Source organism: Pipistrellus kuhlii, unplaced genomic scaffold (genome assembly GCF_014108245.1).
Source record: "Pipistrellus kuhlii isolate mPipKuh1 unplaced genomic scaffold, mPipKuh1.p scaffold_m20_p_3, whole genome shotgun sequence".
In the NCBI taxonomy this organism is placed as follows: domain Eukaryota; kingdom Metazoa; phylum Chordata; class Mammalia; order Chiroptera; family Vespertilionidae; genus Pipistrellus; species Pipistrellus kuhlii.
Genome location: NW_023425529.1, coordinates 114,541,187 through 114,563,598, shown reverse-complemented (window position 1 = coordinate 114,563,598; position 22,412 = coordinate 114,541,187). Strand labels below are relative to the sequence as shown.

General features: G+C 42.5%; 1 protein-coding gene across 1 annotated transcript; it reads right to left on the bottom strand.

The window, feature by feature from the left end:
- Positions 1 to 235: 235 nt before the first annotated feature.
- Positions 236 to 22,259, bottom strand: OLFM4 (olfactomedin 4). The gene is made up of 5 exons (XM_036458324.2): positions 21,993 to 22,259; positions 16,924 to 17,073; positions 10,219 to 10,431; positions 9,108 to 9,267; positions 236 to 2,236 (listed from the first exon to the last, which is right to left on the bottom strand). Exons 1-5 carry the CDS (start codon positions 22,215 to 22,217, stop codon positions 1,431 to 1,433), a joined length of 1,554 nt encoding a protein of 517 aa, XP_036314217.1. The 5' UTR covers positions 22,218 to 22,259; the 3' UTR covers positions 236 to 1,430.
- Positions 22,260 to 22,412: the final 153 nt, after the last annotated feature.

The window sequence follows — 22,412 nt, the reverse complement described above, 5'->3', positions numbered from 1 at the left end:
GTCTCAGACAACAAAAGCTGCCAGAAAGAATGGATTTTAAAGGGAAATGAAAAGACCAGCCTGACTATGCACTCCTTTAAAAGCTATTAATGTGATTTGCCATCATGTATAGGATCTCCCGGGCTTTGTTGTTTGGGAGGTAGCCATTCTCTGTACCTCACAGCAAAGTATGAGCTTTTCCTATTGAGTTTTCTTCTAATTAAATTAGAAGAGTAAATAAAACAAAAGACAACAATTTTTTTTCAAAGCACATGCTAATCATTTATTTAAAAAAGAAGAGTACAGCATTGAAGGAGCCAGTTCTATAGTGCAGAACTCATGAACATTAGGGGCAAATATACCAAGACCAGATGATAAAGCCTCCAAAAGCGCAGAAGCACATATACCCACAAAGATTTCAAACTACATTGATTGAAGATGTACTTGAAGCTGGTTTTCTATATTTCTTCTCCCCCCCCAAAAAAAAAAATTACTTTCTTACAAGTTTCAGTCTTAAACAAAGACAAAAATTGCATGAAACAATTGATATGACTTCATACACAAATCACATATGCTCCATGGGCTTTGTTATATTACCAGACATGCTGCCATTTTATCTCTGCCACCTGGTTTTCTTACAGCCTTAGAGTCATGTAAGTAAACATTCATGATGAGGGGGAAAAGGGTAATTTTATCTCATATCTGATATATAAAAAAAAACTAATTAATTTTTATTTTAAAAATAAGATGTAGAAAGATGGGGTGGGGAACAATAATTGGTTGGCAAATATTTTTCCAGTCTTTGGGTTCTACTTCATATAAGTAGACAATGGGGGGAAATAACCCAGAGCCTTTCTGCAGATCCACACGGGGTTGGTTTTCAGTGTATGCTTCAATATGCAAAAAGGCTTTTCTCCAGAAAACTCAGAGGGTTTTGTGGATAAAATATAAGCACGCTAAATTTACTTATCCTCTACATACAAAACACTCTTTCAGGTTTAAGCAGGAAAACAAAGTTAGAGATTTGGTTCTGCAAGGAGCTTCAGGTATTATTCTGCATAGTTAGGTTTTTGTCAGGTATGGAAGAATTATTTGGGCTACATAGAGGAGACTGGTCACTGAGTCTCTCTGCTATTCCAAGAACCCCCCAAAACCATGCAGAGTCCTCTTTAAGTTCTATCATTTCCAGATGTCACCTCACTGAAGGCTTTATTGGGGGTCCATACTGTCCCTAGACCCCTGACAACCCACCCTGGAAGAACCTTATTTCAGGAGGGAAATGCATCCTATGAGGCAGACAAATCAGGGCAAATATTTTAAGTCTCTAGTGTGGTAGAACTATGAGAATACTACTACTAAGAAAATATACTTTTGATCCCCTTGCAGGTATCTAAACAAGTAGAAAATAGTATTTTTTCAACTAATATTTTACTTCTCTCTTGCCCTAATACCTAAATAGTTAATACCTGGTCAAAGATAAGATCATAATTCAGAAGGTAACCATCATTATAGACAAAAAGTTTCCGTTCGAAAGGGTGATAATTAATGCTCTGCACTTTTTCCTGCATCTTGGGCATGGCAATGTTCAGGTTGCCCTCCCTGCCTGTGTTTGTGTCAAAGTAGTAGAAAATCTCCTCTGTTCTTGTGTTCAGAGTACGGGTGGCATACAGAACCCCACAAACCATGAAGGCGTTAGAAACAGATGGCTTATACTGCTTGGTCTGCCAAGTTTCTAGCACTGTAAGTGTGGTGTCATTGAGCTTACTAATCACGATGTTACCAGTGCTGGCTTCCGTTGAATAGATCACCCACAACCCATTCTCATCTACAGCCAGATCAATATCTTGCCAACCAACGTTAGCATATGAAAAGCGGTTATTAAAAGCAGCATTAGGGAGAGCTTGAGTCACAGCAACCGTGTTGGTGGTCAGGTTAACTTTGGCAATATTGCGGGTGTTGTACCAGTTGATATACATGTTGTTTTTGTAAACTGCTGTCCCACTACCTTGACCATACAGAATCCGGTACTCTCGGGGGTTTGTATACAATAGCAGATCATCCAGTGTGTTGTGGAGTCTGTAATATTCTAAGATTCTCCCATCTGTATTCAAAGGTGCCACCCAATACAGCCCTTTGTCTGGATTCTCAGGAGAATAATCCCGACCCCAGGCACCATACTTGTAAGCAAACCCTCTCCAGTTGAGCTGAACTATAACAGGTTTGCTGATGTTCACCACACCACCGTGATCACACGTCCCTAAACAAACAAGAAAACAAAAGGGCATTCTTAGAGAAAATGAATGACAAGATACAAACAGTTCATTATCCTAAGAACTAAAGGAAAGCATAAATAGTTGTCTTGTTGGAATTCAATGAGAACAGTGGTTCTAATGGAGAAGAGCCAAATCGTTCTCTTGGTTTCAGGCTCAGTGCAAACCTGCTATCAGCTCCACAGAGAACTTACCTTTGTTTCCATGGATTGGCTCTCAATCTGGAAAATAGAAATAATGAAACTGCCCAAGATTAGAGGGGCGGCCCAAAGACAGAAACTAGGGATTTGGGGAATTTAATATATTTTCTTCTATCAGAGAGTATTTTGTAAATAATATCTTATTTCCTTTTTCTTACAGAGAAATCAAGAAAGCAGGATCATCCCAGAATCTTACCCTGTTCTTATAAAGTCAGAAGGTGCTAGGGTCAGGAAGAATATGATTAAGGAGAAGATTGTCCCAGGCAAGTGTCCTTTCCCTTCCCCTTTCTCCCTTTACCTGGGACTCCAAATGCATATCCATACCCAGTACCAAGACTGCCCCAAGCTAATCTTAATGGAAGAAGTTTTAAATGTGATATTTTAAAGATACAGAAAGATGGTTCCATAACGGTAGGATTTCAGCCTTTAGAAGCCATGGGTGTTATTGTAGGGAACATTGCCTGCTCTGTGCCCAAAGCATAGCCCATCACATAGAGCACTTGGTGATTATCTTGCTGCAGAGTTATCACCTGTGTTCTACTACACCATCGGTCGCCAACAGTGGTCTGCAGACCACTGGGGGTCTGTAAGGTCCGAAAGGTTGGTAACCGTTGTACTACACCATGGAATGACAAGCAAGTGCCTCATCATTCCCATTCTATTCTGTCGTTGTCAAAAAGTGTACAATCAAGTGGGACCAAACTCTCTCTGGTCCACTGAATTGCTATCCCCTGTAACACTTGGGTGAATGACTCGAGTCAGGCTGGATAAATGGCCCTTTACCTTGTATTTTCTTTAAAATGCCTGTGAGCCCAAACTGTTTTTGAGCTATAAAATCTATATGCAACCCTATGACTTAACCAGAATGACCTGTCTACGGGTCCTATGATGCTCAATGCAGGAGCTGCCCCCTGGTGGTCAGTGTGCTCCCTCAGAGGGAGTGCTGCTCATCTGAGCTAGCGGAGTGGTGTGACTGCTTTGGCACTGCCACATCCCTCAGGGGGATGTCAGACTGCCAGGTTCCGGCCCTATTGGGCCAAAACCTGGCAGTCTGACATCCCCTGATGGAGTTTGGATTGAGAGAAGGCGCAGGCCAGGCTTAGGGACCCCACCTGTTCACAAATCCGACTGTATTTTTAAAATAATTATTCAAGAGTTGAACACACATTTTCTGGGCTCTTAATAAATACCCTTAAAAATGGGTGAGATTGTTTCTTGGATAACACAAAAAACACAACTTCAAGTACATTTTAGGACATTTTGCCTCATCCTGCTGCCTGGAACAGAGCAGGTGGGGGAGGAGGGAGTAGAACCTGAATTGCTGGCTCTGGCTTTAAATGCTTGGAGGAATGGGGGAGCTTTGGAGAACATATGAAGTGATCTGAGCTCCAAAGAATTGCCTGTGGTTAGCATTGGGGGAAGGGGGATTAGCAAAACTTTGCTTCTGAGTCTCTGCTTCTGACCCATTCTCCTCCTTGTGAAATGTGTCTCCGTCTCCTCACCTCACTCAAGGACAGATCAGAGGTGAAACCATTACTAGAAATCCTGCTTTTGTTTTTCCAATGTGCTGATGCTTTTTGGTCCCAGAATTAAATATGTGCTCCTTAAATGCTCTCATAAATCTGCAGTTGGTGGGAAAGCCAGCCAACCATACAACAGGTAGAGAAATAAAACCACTCTGTACCCAACCTCAAATAATTTTGCATATCATTAAGCAGAACACAGTCGTTGGTTTATTTTAATAATGCATGCGCCATTTCATAAATAAAAAAGCAACATGTGTTCAGCCAAGAGACTGCTCCCACTAAAGAAACAATAAATAAAATTATGAATTATTATTTCTTCTCCTAAAAGTGATCTCTCAGATGAATGCTTGTTTGCTTTTGTTTGTGAAACAATGCATAATTATTAAAATAAAGTTAGCGGTGTGTTCAGTTTAATGATAACAAAAGTATTCGAGTTTCCATATGCTACAAACTAGATTTTCTAGTTAAAATACCTTCCTGAGAACGTATTTATTTAACTACCTTTCACTCTAAGGAAATGAAAGAAAGCTGCTTTTTTCTTGCAGGTTAGAAGACTTGGGAATTGTTTGCTTAATTGAATCATGCCTTCCTGGAAAGGAAATATCCCAAACCAATAGCCGCAAAATATTTAAAGAAAATTTATGATGCATATAACTAATTCAATCATCACCATGGGGTTAAAGATAATAAACTACTCTGTCCTAGATGTGGAAATCCTTATATATGAAGGAACCAAAATAATATTTTCTTTAAAATCACTACCACAACTAGCAATAATAATAGTAATGTCTTATCACTTCATATATTGGCCAGGAAATTAAAATTATACCTGGTATAAATATTAAAACTGTATGAACTTAAATCTCTTTTTCTCACCTCCTAACCATTCCTAAATAATCGCCTGTTTGTTGTTTTTGTTTTGTTTTGTTTGCTATCTTTACTTTATCCTCTTCTCCTTTGGGCCATTTTTAGGATGCTAGCTCTGGTGATAAGTGAATGCAGAGGGAAAACTAGGCATTGTTGCCAATACTACAGATGTGACTATAGCCATGCAAAGTTATGGTGGACTTCCCTGGTTCCTGGCAGCAAACACTCTTGGAAACAATGCTGAAACTGACAGCCAGTACCCACTGCTCACCCAGCCAAGCCAGAGTCCCAACCCTTTCCCTACCTACTCACCTACCCTAAGCTTCTCTCCATCCCACCTATATTGACCCCCCTCCCGGTCTCTTCCTTCATTTCAGGAGTATGTTAGAGATACTCCATTCCCTTCCTTACCCCTCCATCCCAATTTTACCCTGCTACTGGCATAACAACCCATAGCCCAGCCATGTCACAAGAACTATGAAAAAACAATGGATCATTTTTCATTTTCTGCTATTGGAATAGAAAAGAACACAGCATAGAACTGAGAGCAAAAGTGCCCCGTTAGCTCCTCCACAAGTAGGAAGAGAAGGTAATTTGGTATTAATCTGGTTGGTGAGTTGCTGGAACTTTCTTGTCATTCCAGGAGTCACAGGTGTACCTCTCTCCTAGAGCATCTGTGGAAGGCAGCCTGGCACAATGAAAATATTACCAGGCAGATTTCAATTCAGTCCTGACCCCAGTACTTACTAGCTAGGTGTCCTTGAGCAAGTTACTTAACCTCTAAGAAAAATACTAATACCAACTCTGCAGGACTGTTTGGAGAAATAGAGAAAAGGTAGGTATGTGTAACTCAGTGAATGGTAACTATCATGTTACCAGTGAAGATCTACATGACTATCTCCCTTTGTATCTCCCTTCTTGGACAGTGGTTTTATACCCATCCTGGTAACCCCAGTACTCAGTACTCAGAATAGGACCAGCCCTACAGTGTTTGTGGAATAAGGGAATAAAACACCAATCAAATCTCTCAAAACCAGTTTATCTACTCTTATTCATAAAATATCAGCTCTCTTTCTTGCTATATATCTGAATTTTTTAAAGACCCTGGTGTTCACTTCCTATCACATCATACAAGAAACCTCTACACAATGGTAGCCTTGACTGGTAATCTCTTCACCATGTAATTCATTAGCTATTGCCATGACATTCTGAAAATATCCTGGGAAGCCACATGATGAAACTTTAAATTCTGTAACTTGGCTTTTTTAAAGTACCATGGTTAGCACTTTTATTTAAAGCCAAAGATTATATACCTGCAGAGGAAACTTAATCTTAGTTTCAATGTGCTCTCACCTGGACAACTGAACTCTGAGCCAAAAGGAAAATACAACTGACTTGTGAAAATAAGGCAATTAAAATGGTAATAATTATAACATAATTAAAACTAAATTGATTCTGAATTATTGAGTATATGCTACCCAACACTCTGCTCTTCCCCTAAGCTTGTGATTTTGGCAGGTCACCCCAAATCTTTCACAGCCTAATCAGTCACCAACCATTGACTGAGCACCTTCTTGTGTCAGCACAGAGCCTAGCATTTCTGAGCACAATGGTGCTCAACCCCTGAACATTTCCATCACATTTTGCCTACGCAGTCATTTAGATTCAGGGGGAAACAGAGAGACAGAGTCAGTTCTTTTCAGGAAGAAAAAGTTAATGAGCAGAAGGCCAATTATTTTAGATTAGGAAGTTCTATGAAATGAAGCAGAAAAAAGATGCCATTTGCAGCATAAAGCAAATGTAAAGTGCACTTTATTGAACCCTCACTGCATGTCCTGGTTCTAAGACCAAGCTGACCATGGGGATAGCTAACCCACAGCTGCAAGGGAGGGGCCAAGAGGGCACAGAATGACTTCAGAGCTGAGACTTGCATGCATGCTCTTTTGTTCAGTGCAGCTCTGCAGTCCTAACAGCGGAGAGGCCAGATTTTAGAGTCCCATAATAGCGAGGAACTTTAATTAAAGTCTCCACAGGCTCACAACTTGGTGGAGCCTGGGGATTTTTCAATTCTGCATTATCAACCAATCCAAACAGAAAGAGAGCAAGTGAAAGAAATTGATTTAAAAGCATGACAAAAAGTCGGTTTAATATAAACATCATAAATATAATATGAACAAAGCTGAAGGAGGGCCAAGTGGCTTGGCTTGGATCCAGGTTCAGCCAAAGTTGTAGGAAAGTGAGAGGAAATCTGGGTCCAATTTGCTTGAACAACACAGCTGGGCTGGGATGGCTGACAAAAAGTCTAAGTGTGAGGACCTAGGGGAAAGTTCTGGGAGAAAATATTCTAACAAAAATAATCCAACAGACTCACTTGTTTCCTCCTTAGATACTAGGCAGTGTTCTTTCCCCCGCAATCACTGCCCTTGAGTTATTGATGCCTGACACTGTCGGTCCTGAGAGGACCAGGAAGGGAAGGGCCTTGCAGTTCAGCCTCAGCTCTGTCACTACCTATGTGGCCTCAGGAAAAGCAGCGTCCTCACCATCTAAGCCCCCTCCTCTGAGAAAGGATGGGCCTGGGCTAAGTGGCCTTGAATGCTCATTGCTACTCCTAAATGTCCTCAATCTAAGGGGTGCATAGGAGACTGTGCCAGAAAAATCTATCCCTTTGGGAAAATTTGCTGAGGTTAAAAAAAGAAAGAGAAGAAAAAGGAAGAAAGACTTGCTCAGGTATTATCAGGGAGTATCAGTGCTTCAACTCTTGCTCTCAAGGAGCCCTTGGTGGCCTAGCACAACGAGCTCTCATTTACAATGCACGTTGACATCACTGCTCCCAGACCCAACTGAGCCTCACTTTGTTACAGAGGCCAGAACATGGCCTTTGTCCTAAACCTCCTCTGTATGTCAGACTGCCACAGATTCCCAACAGCAGAAGGAGCAGGACCAAGAGGCTTAAAACCATGGCAGCATCTAATTAAAGCCTTAAAGAAGCCAGCCACACTGTCAAGGACCTGGAAACTCTGGGCCTAAGAGGAAACAGGCTTGACAATAGGAATTAATGAAAATAGCAAAAGCTGACCGTTTGATGCAAAGATCCAGTCCTCATTCAGACGGAGATGCTCGAGGCTGTAGCCATTGTTTCCCTGTGACAAGGTGCCTCTACAGGACAGGGCTGACTGCCGCAGCACAGGCTGGCTTTGGTTCACCCGGAGGGATGTGCTGACGCTCACAAGGATGGCACTGCCTTTGTTCGCAGCAAGGTTTTCATTTCGATGATCCTCATTAGTAATAATAACACCCGCCAGTGTTTAAGTGCCGATCACAGAGCTCTGAGCCCCTCAAGCGTTGTTTCATTAACCCTCACAGCAACCCTGCAAAGCAGGCACTACTATTCTCCCATCTTATAGTGAGGAGATTAAGGATCTTTTCACTGTGGTCACATAGCTGGGAAGTTTAGGTCTTTGGAGACCCAAAACCATGCTCCTGCCCCCTACACTCCACTGCTTCCATTCACACTCACGGGGTACTTTCGGAGCACCCATCTCTATGCTATACTTGATCCCAAGTGTGATTCATTAGAGAGATGCCACCTCTGCCCTCCAGGAACTCAGTCCAGGATGAACAACAGGAGACACCCACAAGTATAGGACTTGTGGGGCCACTGGTTAAATCCTCACTGAATCACAAGAGACACTATACAGCAGGTGCTCAACATGCACTTAAGAGCACAGAGAGCCCTCGCCAGATGGCTCGGGTGGTTGGAGAGTCATTCTGTGCACTGAGAGGTCTGAGTTTGATTCCCCATCAGGACACATACCCAGGTTGCAGGTTTGATCCAGCAACTGATGAATGTTGTTCCCTCTCCCTCTCCCTTCCTCTCACTCTAGATTCAACTCATAACCCCAGCTCATCAGCTAAAGGAGCTAATCAGCCCTTACAACCCAAAGAGCAAGGAGGCCATGCAGATTCCAGGCCCCCTGATAGCAACTCTGTCACCTAGGGATGTTTGTCCTATTAGTAAATGCAGAGGGGATATATGTAACATGTGGACTTTGCTTTAAATCAACTCGTTGTTTGTGTTTTTCCTCTGTGAGCTCCAGAGTGTGATAGTTTGTAAAGCTACTAGGGAAGGAGATCTAAGACATGGAAGGGTAAACTCAGGACGGCAAATGCCCATCCTTGCTTAGGGTTACAATTTGAATCCTTTCCCCACCTCATTCTAGGCTCCTGGGGGCCTGGCTCAAGGGGTAGAAATGTGACATGCTTACCTGGAGCAGGAGGAGGGGGGGCGACAGGGATGTGTACATCTTTAGAGTCTTCACATTCCTTCAGCTTGTTCTTCAGCACCGCGATTTCCCGGCGAATGCTAAGGACATTGTTTTTGTCCAGTGTCTCCAGCTTCTCTACCAGGAGAGTCATATTCCTTATCTAAGAAAATAAAAATTCAGAGCGACTTTATATTATTGTGCAATTTCTTTCATAAACATTCCGAGGCTGAATTTGTCATTTAGTGAAGCATCGCTAGAGAATACACCCGAGATTCTCCTGAATGGTTTCATTTGGAAGAATACACTTTATGGTTTTGTGTGAATGCCTGTCAGATCTCAGGCAGATGTGTGTGACAAGGAGAAAATGGCAACGATTTTAACAGCTTCAATAATAGAGCACAGGCTCAGTCTAAGCACCCACAAATGTCCATTATTGTTCATTTCTAATAACCTCCTCCTATAAATTTGTGTTTACTTCTGTTGTATAATAATCAAGTTTTTAATGAGTGGTGAGAGCCACAAAAAAAAAAACACTTAAATTCTAAAATATGTAACTAGAATTCTCAGTTATAGCCTATGTCATGACTGTGCTAGTAAATTCTCATTGATATAAATTACTCAACCATGGTCTTTATCCAGAGAGTTTAAAAGGCTTCACTAAAACATATTCAGAAGAGCCTCCCTTCAAAAGGGTTGCCAGTATGTAGAAATTCCAAGAGGGATCAAGGACTACATGATCACCTAAAAGGAGAAACAGATCTAGTGATCCAAAATCAGGTAAATTGTGGCTTCTAGTCCCATGAGGATAAAACCAGAACAGAGAAGACACTTGGTCTATGTTGTCCATAAAGTTGTTTCATGTCATCTCCTTTCTAGAGACATGTAAATGCCATTGGCTCTGGGGCAGGACCCTGATCATTAGTTGACACCTGCTCCTCAGTTAATATGTCCCCCTTGTGTTTAACTTACCATCTAAGCAGAACACCGGGATATATCACCTGATTCTGAGAGAGTGCAGAATTAGAAGTCGGGAGAAAGAAATCTGTACATCTACCACTGATAACTGAGGACATTTATTACTAATACACTGAGAAGTGAGTTCACCCCTTACCTCTATTGCTAGCTGGTCAACAATTACTGAGCTTCCACCAAAAGTGTCCTTCAGCCGGATGATCAGCTTCTCCATCTCCTTCACTTCTATCTTGATCAGTTCAAAGTCCAATTCAGTGTAAGAAATAGAATCCTTTTCCATGATCTCTACTCGGACAGTGAGGTTTGAGAGTTTCCTTTCATAAATACTGATTAACTGGACATACTCCTTGACCTAAAATGGAATAAAAAAAAAAATCTCAAGTCAGTTATCAGAGTGGGATCATACAGTCTTCCTCTACTACCACACCCTTGGGGGCAATTTGGTTGCTGCTGTTAATCATTAAAGAAATGGATCAAAAATATATCTCACAATATATTTTTTCATCTAGCCAAATCAAAACTATAAAAAAAAAATATTACTACAATTGGGGAGGTGGATTTTGCACTTTTATAGACTAACAATAATTTTGTTTCAGAATCATCATTTGCAAGTATATTTTCATCTTTGAATTAATATTTGAAGATATCAGCTCTCCAAACTAAACTGTTTGAATCAACTCTCCCTTCAAAGCATATGCTCTAAATCAGGGTTTCCTAACCTCAGCACTATTGACTTTTGGGACTACATCTTTCTTGTGTGTTACAGGATGTTTAGCAGCACCCCTAGTCTCTAAATGCCAAAGGCACCCACCCATCACCCAGGTGTGAAAATCAAAAATGTTCCAGAGATTGCTAAGTATTCCCTGGGGGCAAATTCACCTTCACCACCACTACCACCATCTTTCTCCATTTAGAACCACTGCTCTAGAAGAAGAAATGCACTAAGTACAATTCTTTCCTTGGTCACCATATGCAATGAGTTTTGAGCCACTCTGCCTTTTATAAAATGGCATAAAGACTTAACTTACTACATAGAATATGAATGTACATGCACATTTCATTAAGTGTATCCATATTTATTCCAAGAACTTATAATTGCAATCAGACCTTAAAATTACACATTTGTTGCATATGTTTAAATGTCTAATCATTAAAATACTTTCAAAAATTCCCTTGGTATTTTAATGTATAATTGGAATCGCCAAATGGATATTTCAATAAACACAGTTGTTTTTTTTCTGTTTGATCTCTAAAAGAAATGCCATGGTTTGGGGTTTTTTTTTGTTTTGTTTTTTTTTAAGAATCTGCTCATTATAAGTTTCTGGTTTTACATTCTTTTTAAAAATTTGAACGTAAGTGATACTTTTCCCCAAACCATGCTAATGTCAAGTAGCTGATCCACAGTGCCTGGATAAATTCAGGGCCAGCTGTTGGCCTCTAATCCTTGTAATGCTAAAGGCAGCCCTAATTTCTGTCATTTTAGCCCTTCCACTTAACCCCACTGTGCAAATTAGTATAGACTCACAGGCCGCAGACCCAAAGAGCCAGGGCTTCAGGCGGAGAGGATTTTAATGAAAGTTGAAAATGCAGCCGTTGGCACTGCTCATGTATCTCCTCGGGCAACTGATGCTCACGGCCATCAGATGTGCCATCACCCAGAGGATGATCAGGCTGGTGATATTTTGGCAGATAAGGAGGTTAAATATATACACATATATATGTATGAAACCTAATAAGTGAGCCTCCAAAGTGCAAACACAGATATAAGGTAACCAGGTTTCAATTTCTAAAATAAAATAAAATAAATTCTACATAAAACCTTGCCTATAATAAAATAATAATAATAATAAAATAATAAAGTGCCAATCCATTGCAGAAATGAAAGTTTGTGAAATGAGTATTCCTGCTGGCATTTGGCCTTGCCAGCTCTTAGAACAAATGAAACACCCTCTGCTTTCCTGGAACATTTTGGTGGCACGTCGCAGCTGTTGTTCCACAAAAAATGAATGACTCAACTGTCATCTGTGCTGAATAAAATGCAGCTCTCTCTGAAAATCAAGGCATAACTTGGAGTTTGTTTGCTATGAGAATGTGTGGTGTGTCGGCACTTGTTCGGCCGCTAAATGAAAGGTCTCTGGAGATCTGTTTGGGGAAAGTTTAAGTTCTTTCAGCAGAGACTGTGTTCAGGAAAACTGGAATCACCCATGGAGCTCTGGAAGACAGGGCAGAATTTGAAGATGAGCCAGAAAAACTTCACAATCTGAACTTTACTAGTCCAAGTGGGTTGTTAGTATAAACCTCTCACACATAAAATTCCTTACTACTGAGATGGCATGGAAAATTCTGAGAATATCCCAGCTCTCTGGAAGCTACAGTCTTAGCTGAGGCAGCCCAACTTGCCCTAGGATGTGCAGAAAAATATGGGTCTAGCCTTCAGGAGATATATCCCTGTGTCAATAGCTCTACCCAAGGCTCCTCCTCATCACTGCAAGTTTGAAGATTCATCTATGCTGGCCTTCAATTCAGAGCGTCCATTCTTATATTTATTGTACACATATTATGTCATTGATGGGTTCTAAGAATCAAAGTTGATTTTTCTTGCACTGTCATGGAGGCAGTAGAGGCTCCTGCTACCTCAGCTGTGCTCACCAGCTATGAGCCCAGCTTCTGGCTGAGTGGCACGCCTCTCTGTGGGAATGCACTGACCACTAGGGGGCAGCTCCTGCATTGAGTGTCTGCCCCCGGTGATCAGTGCATATCAGCAACCAGTTCTGTGGTTTGGTTGATTTGCATATTAGGGTTTTATTAGATACTAGAGGCCCGGTGCATGAAATTAGTGCATGAGGGCACAGGGGGGTTGTCCCTCAGTCCAGCCTGCACTCTCTCCAATCTGGGACATCCCTCTCACAATCCAGGATTGCTGGCTCCCAACTGCTCACCTACCTGCCTTCCTGATTGCCCCTGACTGCTTCTGCCTGCCAGCCTGATCACCCCCTAAGCACTCCCATGCCAGCCCATTTGCCCCCAACTTCTCTCCTCTGCCGACCTGATCAACCCTAACTTTCTCCCCTGCAGAGTTGATTACCTTCAACTTCCCTCCCTTGCAGGCCTAGTCCCTTTCAGCTATCCTCCCTTGCAGGCCTGGTGCCTTCCAACTGCCCTCCCCTGCTGGCCATCTTGTGGTGGCCATATTGTATCCACATAGGGGCAGGGTCTTTGACCACATGGGGGCAGCTATATTGTGTGTTGGACTGGTAGTCAATCTGCATATTACTCTTTTATTAGATAAGATAGAGGCCTGGTGCATGAGTGGGGGCCAGCTGGTTTGCCCTGAAGGGTATCCCAGGTCAGGGTGGGGGTTCCCTTGGGGCATGGGGAGGCCTGAGCAAGGGGCCTGTGGTGGTTTGCAGGCCAGCCACACACCTGGACGACCCAAGCAGAGACCCTGTTATCTGGGATATATTTTCTTTCTACAATTGAAATTTTGTAGCCTAGAGCTGAGCCAAGCTTCCTGCTCACTCAGTGGTGGCAGCCTTTTCTGTTTGGATTTGTTTACCTTTTATAATTGGCTTAGGCTGGCAAGGGCAGGAGGAAAGCTTGGCTTCCTGTGTTGCCAGGGAAACGCCTCCCTCCTGCTCTCTGTGGCTATAGCCATCTTGGTTGGGTTTATTTGCATACTCCCTCTGATTGGCTGGTGGGTGTGGCTTGTGGAGCTGAGTGATGGTTAATTTTAATATTACTCTTTTATTAGGTAGGATGATGATGATATCTTTCAAAATAAAGCAATGAGATTAAATGAGCTTGAATTGACCATCACAACATATGAAGCACCTCAGAGTTACACCCACATGAACTCTAATCTGACCAAATTACTTAATTTCTTTAAGTTTTAGTTTCTTCCTATAAATTGGGGATAAAGGTATCAAGAAGCAAGATTATTGTGAAGACTACAGATAATATGTCTTAAGTGGCTAGAATAATGGATACCCAATAAATTACAGCAATTATTAGAGAAATGGTGCTTTTGTGTTCTTTTTCAATCTGACCTTTTAATTTATTATATTTCACTGCATCAAACATTGCTTAATCAATGTTGCTTGTTTATGAGTTGCCTAAATGTCTTATAGGCTGCCTCAACCTTATCATGAATGAAGAGCTATTAGCAAATGCTTGATATTAAATAACTTGCCCCCAAAGAACATAACGTTCTAGAGAAATAAAATCCTAAGCTGCCTTTTGTGTCGTCCCCTTCCTAAGTATAGTCACAAGAGGACGAATTATAAACAGCAGAAAAGTATAAAATGCTTTCAGCATCTTAGACAGAGACATAAGTCTTCTCTGTGTACTGGCAGATAATGAATCAATGTAAGGCAGTGAAAACCCTTTTCTACTGGTCTGCCCAAATGGGCATTCCCCCAGGCCTCTAGATAAACGGTGATTTCCAAGGCAACCTAGGGACAGCTATAATAATTCACCTGGAAACTCAAAAGCTCTCAGCTGAAGAGATAACTTTGGGTTTGAAGGCTTTAGTGACCTACTGCCTCTCTTCTTGGGTCTGCACTGGAGGATGCTAGCAGGAAGGCAGAGAGGAAATAGAACTGGGATTAACCAGCCAGAGAGCAATGACCTTTATTTTTATGTCTCTTTACCTTTATGAACCTGTTTCTCCCTCCCTAAAATGGGAATGAAAACATGGGCCTCTTTGCCTTGAGAGTAAAATAGAAATGGGAGCATTTAGAAAAGCACAAACATAACATTAACATTATTTTTATTATCAACTATCACACCTATCTAATATGCAAATCTCAACAGGCAGGACTATTTCTTTCTTAGGCCTTAATCACAAATATCTTTAGGACAACTTACTGACATTTTCAGAGCTAAAAGTTTCCCCATCTACTCTGAACCCCCTCCCTGCCAATTATTAGCAAGGCAGATGCCACCTGACCCTCTCGCAGAATTGGAATTAAATGCCCGGTATTCACAAACTGGCAGGCTCCATGCTCTCGGAGCAGCATGGGCTTCACACTGCCCTTCACACTCCTGCCAGCAGAAAACATGCAAATCAGGAGCTTGCACTATTTCAAAGCAAATGACTCTTACTGAAGAGATCTTTACCTAGGATTTTCCTCCACTTGTTATGTTTTTATGCATAACTTCTTATCTGTACTTGATTATGCTGGAATAAGGCTATGAATATTAATGGTTGGAATTTATAATTTAGTGCTATGCCTTTTCTGCTGATTAATTCAAGGACATTTTATTTCTTAAAAAGCTAGGTTTCTGGAGTTGTCAAAGACATTTTCCTGGACATTCATTTAAATTTAGAATATTTATCTACCAATTCAGGCTGAAAGCAGGATGCCAGCCTCACCATAATTTCTGTCTTAAAGGATAACTATGCTGGATATTGTGGTAGCTAAACTGAAATGTCTCAGGGAAACTTATTTTGAATCTTGCAGGTAGGCCAGAGCTCCTTGTAAATTAATGGATTTGTAATTAATAATGTATAATGTGATAATAGCCTAGCATGAACTTCACCTGTGCAGAAAATGGGAGCCTTTCTAATTGATTTTTAAATTGGCTAAAAAGGCAGAAAGGGTCAAAACTGGAATGCCAAAAAGTAGAAAGGGTCAAAACTGGAGTCCCATTGCTCCAGCCAGTTCGGAGGAAGGCAGGCCCCGCAGGACACCCTCCTCCACTCGAGGAAAGGGCTAATCAGGGGTGGAGTCAAGGTCTCTACCCACTGAGTGACCTTTCAGTCTTGATTCAGATTCCCAGGAAGCCTTAAGTTTTGGTCTAATGCTGGACACATCTCATGTCTGTTCCCACTGCGACAACAGACGATAACCACCAAAAGGGGGAGAGAGAAAAAAAAAAAAAGTAAATTGAAAAGAGGAAATAAGAAAATAAATAAAAAGCTTAAGAAAGGAAGGAGTATAAGAGACAGAAGATTTGGGGGAGTGGAGGAGGAGAGGAAGAGGAAGAGAAAGAGAGGGGGCCTTCCAAAAAGTAAGAGAAAACCAAAAAGAGTTTAAATTAAAAAAAAAAAAAAGAGGAAAGGGAAAGAACAATGATGAGGAATGGACAAAGGGAAAGGGCTGAGGCAGAGAGAAAAATTTATAAAAATAAAGGGGGGGGGTAAAGGAATAGGAATAAAAAGTGAAAGAAAAGGAAGATAAAAACAAAACATGAAAAGGATAGAAGAGAGGAAAGAAAAGAAAGCAAAGCTGGAGGGAAGACCAAGAAGAAGACCAAAAGGAATTAAAAGCAATGGAACAAAAACAATTGTGGACTTGGGGTTTGCAGGGAGAGCCAGGCCTCTTTCCAGCTGCATGAGGACTGCAATACCGCTGTGAGTGTACCCATGGAGTGAAGAAGCTCCAGCCCATGTCTCCCCGTGCCCCTTTCCTCCTCCTGTAAAGAACTCCACAGGTGAGTTGCAAATAAACGCTAAAGCCTCCAGAGGAGGCAAACATGCTCTCTGTGATGCTGTGAAGAACAACTGCTTAGAAAGTCCTAAATAAAAGTGTTCTGTGGACTAACAACAAAAGCAAACGCAAAGATACAGACAACAGAATGGTGGTTCCAGAAGAGAAAGGGGGTGGGGGGTGGGGGGGGGGGGTAAAGTTGGTAAAGGGGGTCAAATATATGGCAATGGAAGGAAACTAGACTTCAGGTAGTGAGCATGCCATAGAGTGCACACATGTTGAATTATAATGTACACCTGAAAATTACCTAAGGGTGTAAACCAATGTTATCCCAATACATTTAATTTTTAAAGTATTCTGTTTTGGTTGTTTGTTCTTATTAAGATATTGTTGGGAGAGGGGGAAGTGCTTACTTTAGAAAGTTCTCTCTCGAACCTCTGGGAGAGGATGCGTGCTGTGACTTCCAGGTGTTCCATTCTGTCCACGGGAAATGTGGTGTCTGGCAGGGCGACCGAGCACACGCAGGTCCCGCGATCATCCTTGGAGCCGGTGAAATTGGAAAACTATAAACAAAAATAAGTTCGACATCAGTAATAAGCTGAGAAATGAGCTTTTTGGCAACTGGAGTGACAGAAATTGGCTTGTCAAAAGACTGCTTAGAGGCAAGCAAGTGAAGTCCAGTACATAAATGAATAGGATCATAGAAACAAGCTAAAACTGCCATGAGTCATGGGCAGTAACTACTCTTAGCATTTTCGCCACATTCCCACCTGTTGGGCTAAAGCACTGTGTTAGCCACCTTTATCTAAAAGAAGATTCTCCTTTCTGGAAGAGCCTTACAGAAAATTATTACTGCCCTTATGTAAGGAAAGGGAAATAATGAATGAGAGTCCTAAACTTAAATTCAAATTCCACCACTTATCTGACAGGACTGTGTGGGGCAATAGATTCCTTAATGGTCATTGTAAGCCGCCCTACACACGAGAGCAAAGGACCAGAAAAAAAGCTTGCTGGACACCAGGAGTCAGACAAGACAAGGAATGGACACCGTCCTGAAGGCACCTGATCACACATCTGCACTCCATCCGCATTCCAAACCACCACCCCGCATTCAGCCCCCAAAACCACTGAGTGCAAAAGTTTCCCCCAATGACTGCATATAAGGATGAAACTCCAGCTCCTGGGCGCTGCCACCAGTACCCAGTGTCCCCCTGGCTCGGTGCTGGGCAGCCCTTCCCTTGAGTATCCCATTCCCTAACCCCTTTCCCTAAATAAAGTCAGTTTTTCTTTAGTCGCCATCTGAGATGGCTATTTAGCCTACCGCACCTGTCACTTTCCTTTTTAAGTCTCAGTTTCCTCTTCTGTCAAATAGAGATAACCTACTTCCCAGGTTGTCCTGCAAATTAACTGCGTGTGTAAACCAAGTCCCGGGCACACAATAGGTGACCAGTACATGTTACTTTCCTTTTCCTTCTACTAACTCATTTTCTTTTCCTCACCTTCACCCAAACCCCAACCCAACCCTTCCCCCTGCCCCCCATAGGAATGAGAAAAACATCAAGGATATGGGTTACAGTGAAAATATACAATGCAAATTCATATCCTCTCTTCACCTGGGAAATGGTATAATTAACATCCTTTAAAGTGAAAAGAAACCAGCCATTTGTTAAAAACTGAACAATGTATGAGTTTGAGGGTCTTGTGCAAATTTTTTTAAGTTTTCCAGCTTACCACTTTCAGAAAAGCCATTTTAAAATATTTGATGTTTCTTTAAAATATTCAGGCTCACACTCCGTTGCCACTGCATATTTTAAAATGACAGGTTTGAAAGATGTGGTTTTCCTTTTGTCCCCTTTGAACTTCCCCAATGGGATCCTGCCACAATTATCATTTTTTTTATAGCTGCTACTGCTTCACCAAGTAACTCTTGGCAGCCACCTGGCTGTGCCTTCCAGTGATCTCATCTGCCGGCCGCCCACAGCTCACCTGTGGACCTCAACCCAAAGTATCTGCTTCTAAAACTATCAAGAGGAGAGCAATGGTTGCAGAGTGTGAAATATACCCAGGCTACTCCTCACAAAGTTTAGGAGGTCAGCTGGCTGCAGCTAAGGTTGTGAGTTCTGTGCATTTAATGCCCACCAACCCCCATGATTCCTAAGCAAGCTGGACCTAGATGCTTCTGTAATCAAAAGTTATTCCATCAGTGATCTCTGTCTTTTGCAAATATATATATATATATATATATATATATATATATATATATATATATCCCAAACTCCTTATGCCAAGTAAATTCCTGATAATTCCTCAATTTATTTTTCCCAATCACACCCACACTTATAAAAACTGAAGAATAAGGAGGAAGGATGAGCAAGTTTATGCTGAACACCAGCGCTCTGAGGCAGGGAATTGAAGGGTCTTTGCCAGGATGAATAAGGACTGGACAGGCCTCTGGGAGCCTGTCACAGAGGCCAGCTTCCCTGGGAACCAGCTTTGTAATTCCCTCTGAAATAGAAAGACTCCAGCTCAAGCATGCCAAGCCTTTTACAGAAGGACCAATATATCATGGGTTTTTGAAGAAATAGCTTATTATAATAACCGTGCCAATAAAAAAAAAAAGTCTTACTTTGCATTTTGACAAGGGAAGGTTAATTAGCGGCACAAGGCTGGGTTGGACCATTTTTCGAGTTCTGTGAAAAGCTCTGTCAACCCAAAAAACACTGCAGGTCATCAAGCAGTCTCAAACAATCAACCAGAAACCACGAGCTAACAACTTTTCATCCTGAAGTTCACCTGAAAGGCAGGCAAATAATTATGAGCCCTGCTGACAGTCATTCCACCAGCTTCTATGGAACATCTCTGTCCCAGCGCTGCGGACTCCCCCGCTGCCATCCTGCTTATCATCAGCCCGGCGTGCTCAGCTGACATCAAAATGGCCCATAAGTTTGATCAGTGACTCCCATTAGAGATATTTTTGCTCCTCGCATTCAGAGACAATGAAGCTAATGGTGATGGGTCTCTCTGTGGTGAATGCTTAAACTCTCTGTGTGTGTGTAATATGGAGAATGGGAGACAAAGGCAAGTGCTTGTCCCTTTAGTTATTGGGAAGGTCTGTGATTCCCCTTGTGGAGGGCAAATAGGACCCTGACACCTTATACTGGTGGCCCTAACTCAGCATGTGTTCGATTCCCATTTACTGGTGTCTACATGGTGCCAGGCTCTGTGTTAGAGGGAGAGACAAGGGAATCAGGCTCATTTTCATGGTGAAAGCCTCCTTTTTTTCAACAACCTCTTATCCTGATGACAAAAGTACACGACTCATTCCCGTTCCGACGCTGCCAGTTACTGTGTGGAGCAAAGCACGGAGCTTTTTCTCATCTGTGGAATGAGGACCCTGATGGCGGCCCCTTCATTGCAGGGCGGCACCGGAGGCATGTGGAGTGCTCTGAGCACTACAGCGGAAGGTGCGCCTCACATTTGTGATTTGAGGATGCAATTGGCTCTAATTAGCAGCCAAGTCTAAGTGCCTGTGAAGATTCAAGGCATAAAATAATGGCACTCCACATTTTCAAAGTACAGAAAATGATACATTTGGAATTTGCTCAATGACAGTTGTGAAGGGGTTTTCCACCATTTTCCAAAGAGCTCATCAAGCTGACAGCCGGCCCTAGAACACTGGGTTTACCGTGGGAGTAACACCTTGCTGTCCGCTGTAAAAAAGAAGTTGGCTCTGTAATACTGACTTACCAGAGGAAGAAAAGCAAACCAGGAAAGAAATTAAAACCTCTAACCACAATTTAACTACCATTTCTTATCTACCTGTATTTTTAAACATCCATCTCCTTATCAGATAATAGGCATTTCAGATTTCTCTGTTTCTTGACCCACATTTTATCTATTTTCTCTTATTTTGGCTAATTACCTTACTCACATGTTGATTTCTGATTGGTGGTGAAGTTTTCAAATAAATTGTTATTGTTGTCTCGTTTAAAAAATGTTAAGTTATAATTATCTCCATGAAAATCATTTAATTAAATGAAATAAAATGATGCATCTGGTTTCTGGCTACAAAGAGTATTTGTGCATAATCTGGATTACTAGGACACTCACCTCTTAAAAATAAGCAGTTTTCATCTATCTGCCTTGAAAATATAGAAAGCTGCATAGAGAGAGATGGTGAGGAGCATGGGCAGACAGTTTGAGCTACAGAACTTGATTGCTTAGTGACCTTAGCCAATGACTTCACCTCTGTAAGGCTTGTTTTCACATCCCTACAATGGGAACATTGATTTTATATACCTCTTAGGGTTAAATAAGATAATATATAATATGCACTTAACATAGTCTTGGGATTTTTTAGGCACCCAATGAACACCATTGTTGCCATTTCTATCTGGGTCCTATTCTAACAATTTTTTTATTCAATAAATCTGTATTGCCTATATTAGCCCTGGCAGTAAAACAAAAACAACAAGCAAAAGTCTTTTCCTCCCCTTTTCCCATTGGCCCTTCCATTCAGACATGATCGCATAGGACCTGACCTGTGAGTAAAGACCGCAGAAATGCAGAAACGGCACCCCAATTCACACCGGAGCATGGAAAGCCTAGGTTTGGCAAGGCAAAGCTCCTACCAAGAGGCTCAGGGCTGATGTGGGCAGAAAAGTGAGGAACTGCTTCTTGCCCTCTCATCTCTCACCCCACCTGGCCTCTTTCTACTTCTTTAAAGAAGGTCCATAGGCCTCGTTCCCCAAAGAACTGGGCTCACTATGCGTTCTGTGATGTAGCCTCCAGCTGGACCGGTTTCTAGTGCATGGTTTGCTTTGTTGCTACTTCTGTTATTTTCAACTAAAAATGGCTCTAGAAATTCCCTGTAAGGAAGATTAAAAGAGAACTGTTACTCCTCTGGGAAAATATCGATGCGTAATAAGACTTTCCTAGAGGCCAGCGTCTCCTCCCCCGACTTCTGTTGCCCATCTCCTTTACAAACCAGGCTCAGAGAGACCATCGGGGCTCCATGAGAGAGCACCGTGGCTCGCTCTCCCTCCAGGGGTCTCCTTCACCGTCCGCAGGGGCCCGGCTGGGCAGGACATTAATCGGACAAGCTTCTCTGGAGCCAGCACAGGCGGGGCCCTTTCCCTGGCAGTTCTCACAGAGGAGAGAACCTGGGCATCTCTTTTGCGTTTGGAGCGCCCCTCCCATCCCTCCTCGCGCTCTAAAGTGCAGCCAGGTCAGAGACCCTCTTTAAAGCTTAGATTGTTTAGCAGGTGTCGCCTGCTGGAGAAGCCAGGTGTCATCTCTCTCACTAACAATTTAATTATTTCACCCGGGTTTTAATTCATTTCCATGGCGCCCAACAGTTAACAAAGGAAGTCGTAAATCTTTGAGAGTGCTCAGGTCTAGCCATGCATGAAATTATACACAGGTCCCCAAAAAGCGAGAGGAAGGGAATGAATGCAGCTTTCAGACTCTGGAGCCTGCTCACCTGGGACCCAGAGCCAGAGCGAGAGCCTCCGCCTCCGCCTCTGCCTCCGCCTGAGCTGAAGCCTCCGCTCTGCCTGGAGCTGGAGGCACCGGCACCGAAGCTGATGGTGGAGCCAGTGTCAGTGACCGGCAAGGGGGTGGGGGTGGGACTAGTGGTCACCAAAGCCTCTGCAGCTGGGCCGAGGAGGAACAGAAGTGCTCCTAGGAAGGGTAGGCAGGGCTTCATCTTGTGCTGTTGGCTGGAGCAGCTGGCTTCTGCACGGAGTCCAGGGCCTTCTTATAGTGCCCCGTGGGGACTTCCCCAGGGCCAGCCTGTGGGGAAAGAGGAAGCCACCAGGCAGCACGTGACAGCCCTGGGAGGGTCAGGACACCCTGGAACCTGAGTCGCCTCCATACCTTGTCTCTGAGCCCAGCTCTGTCA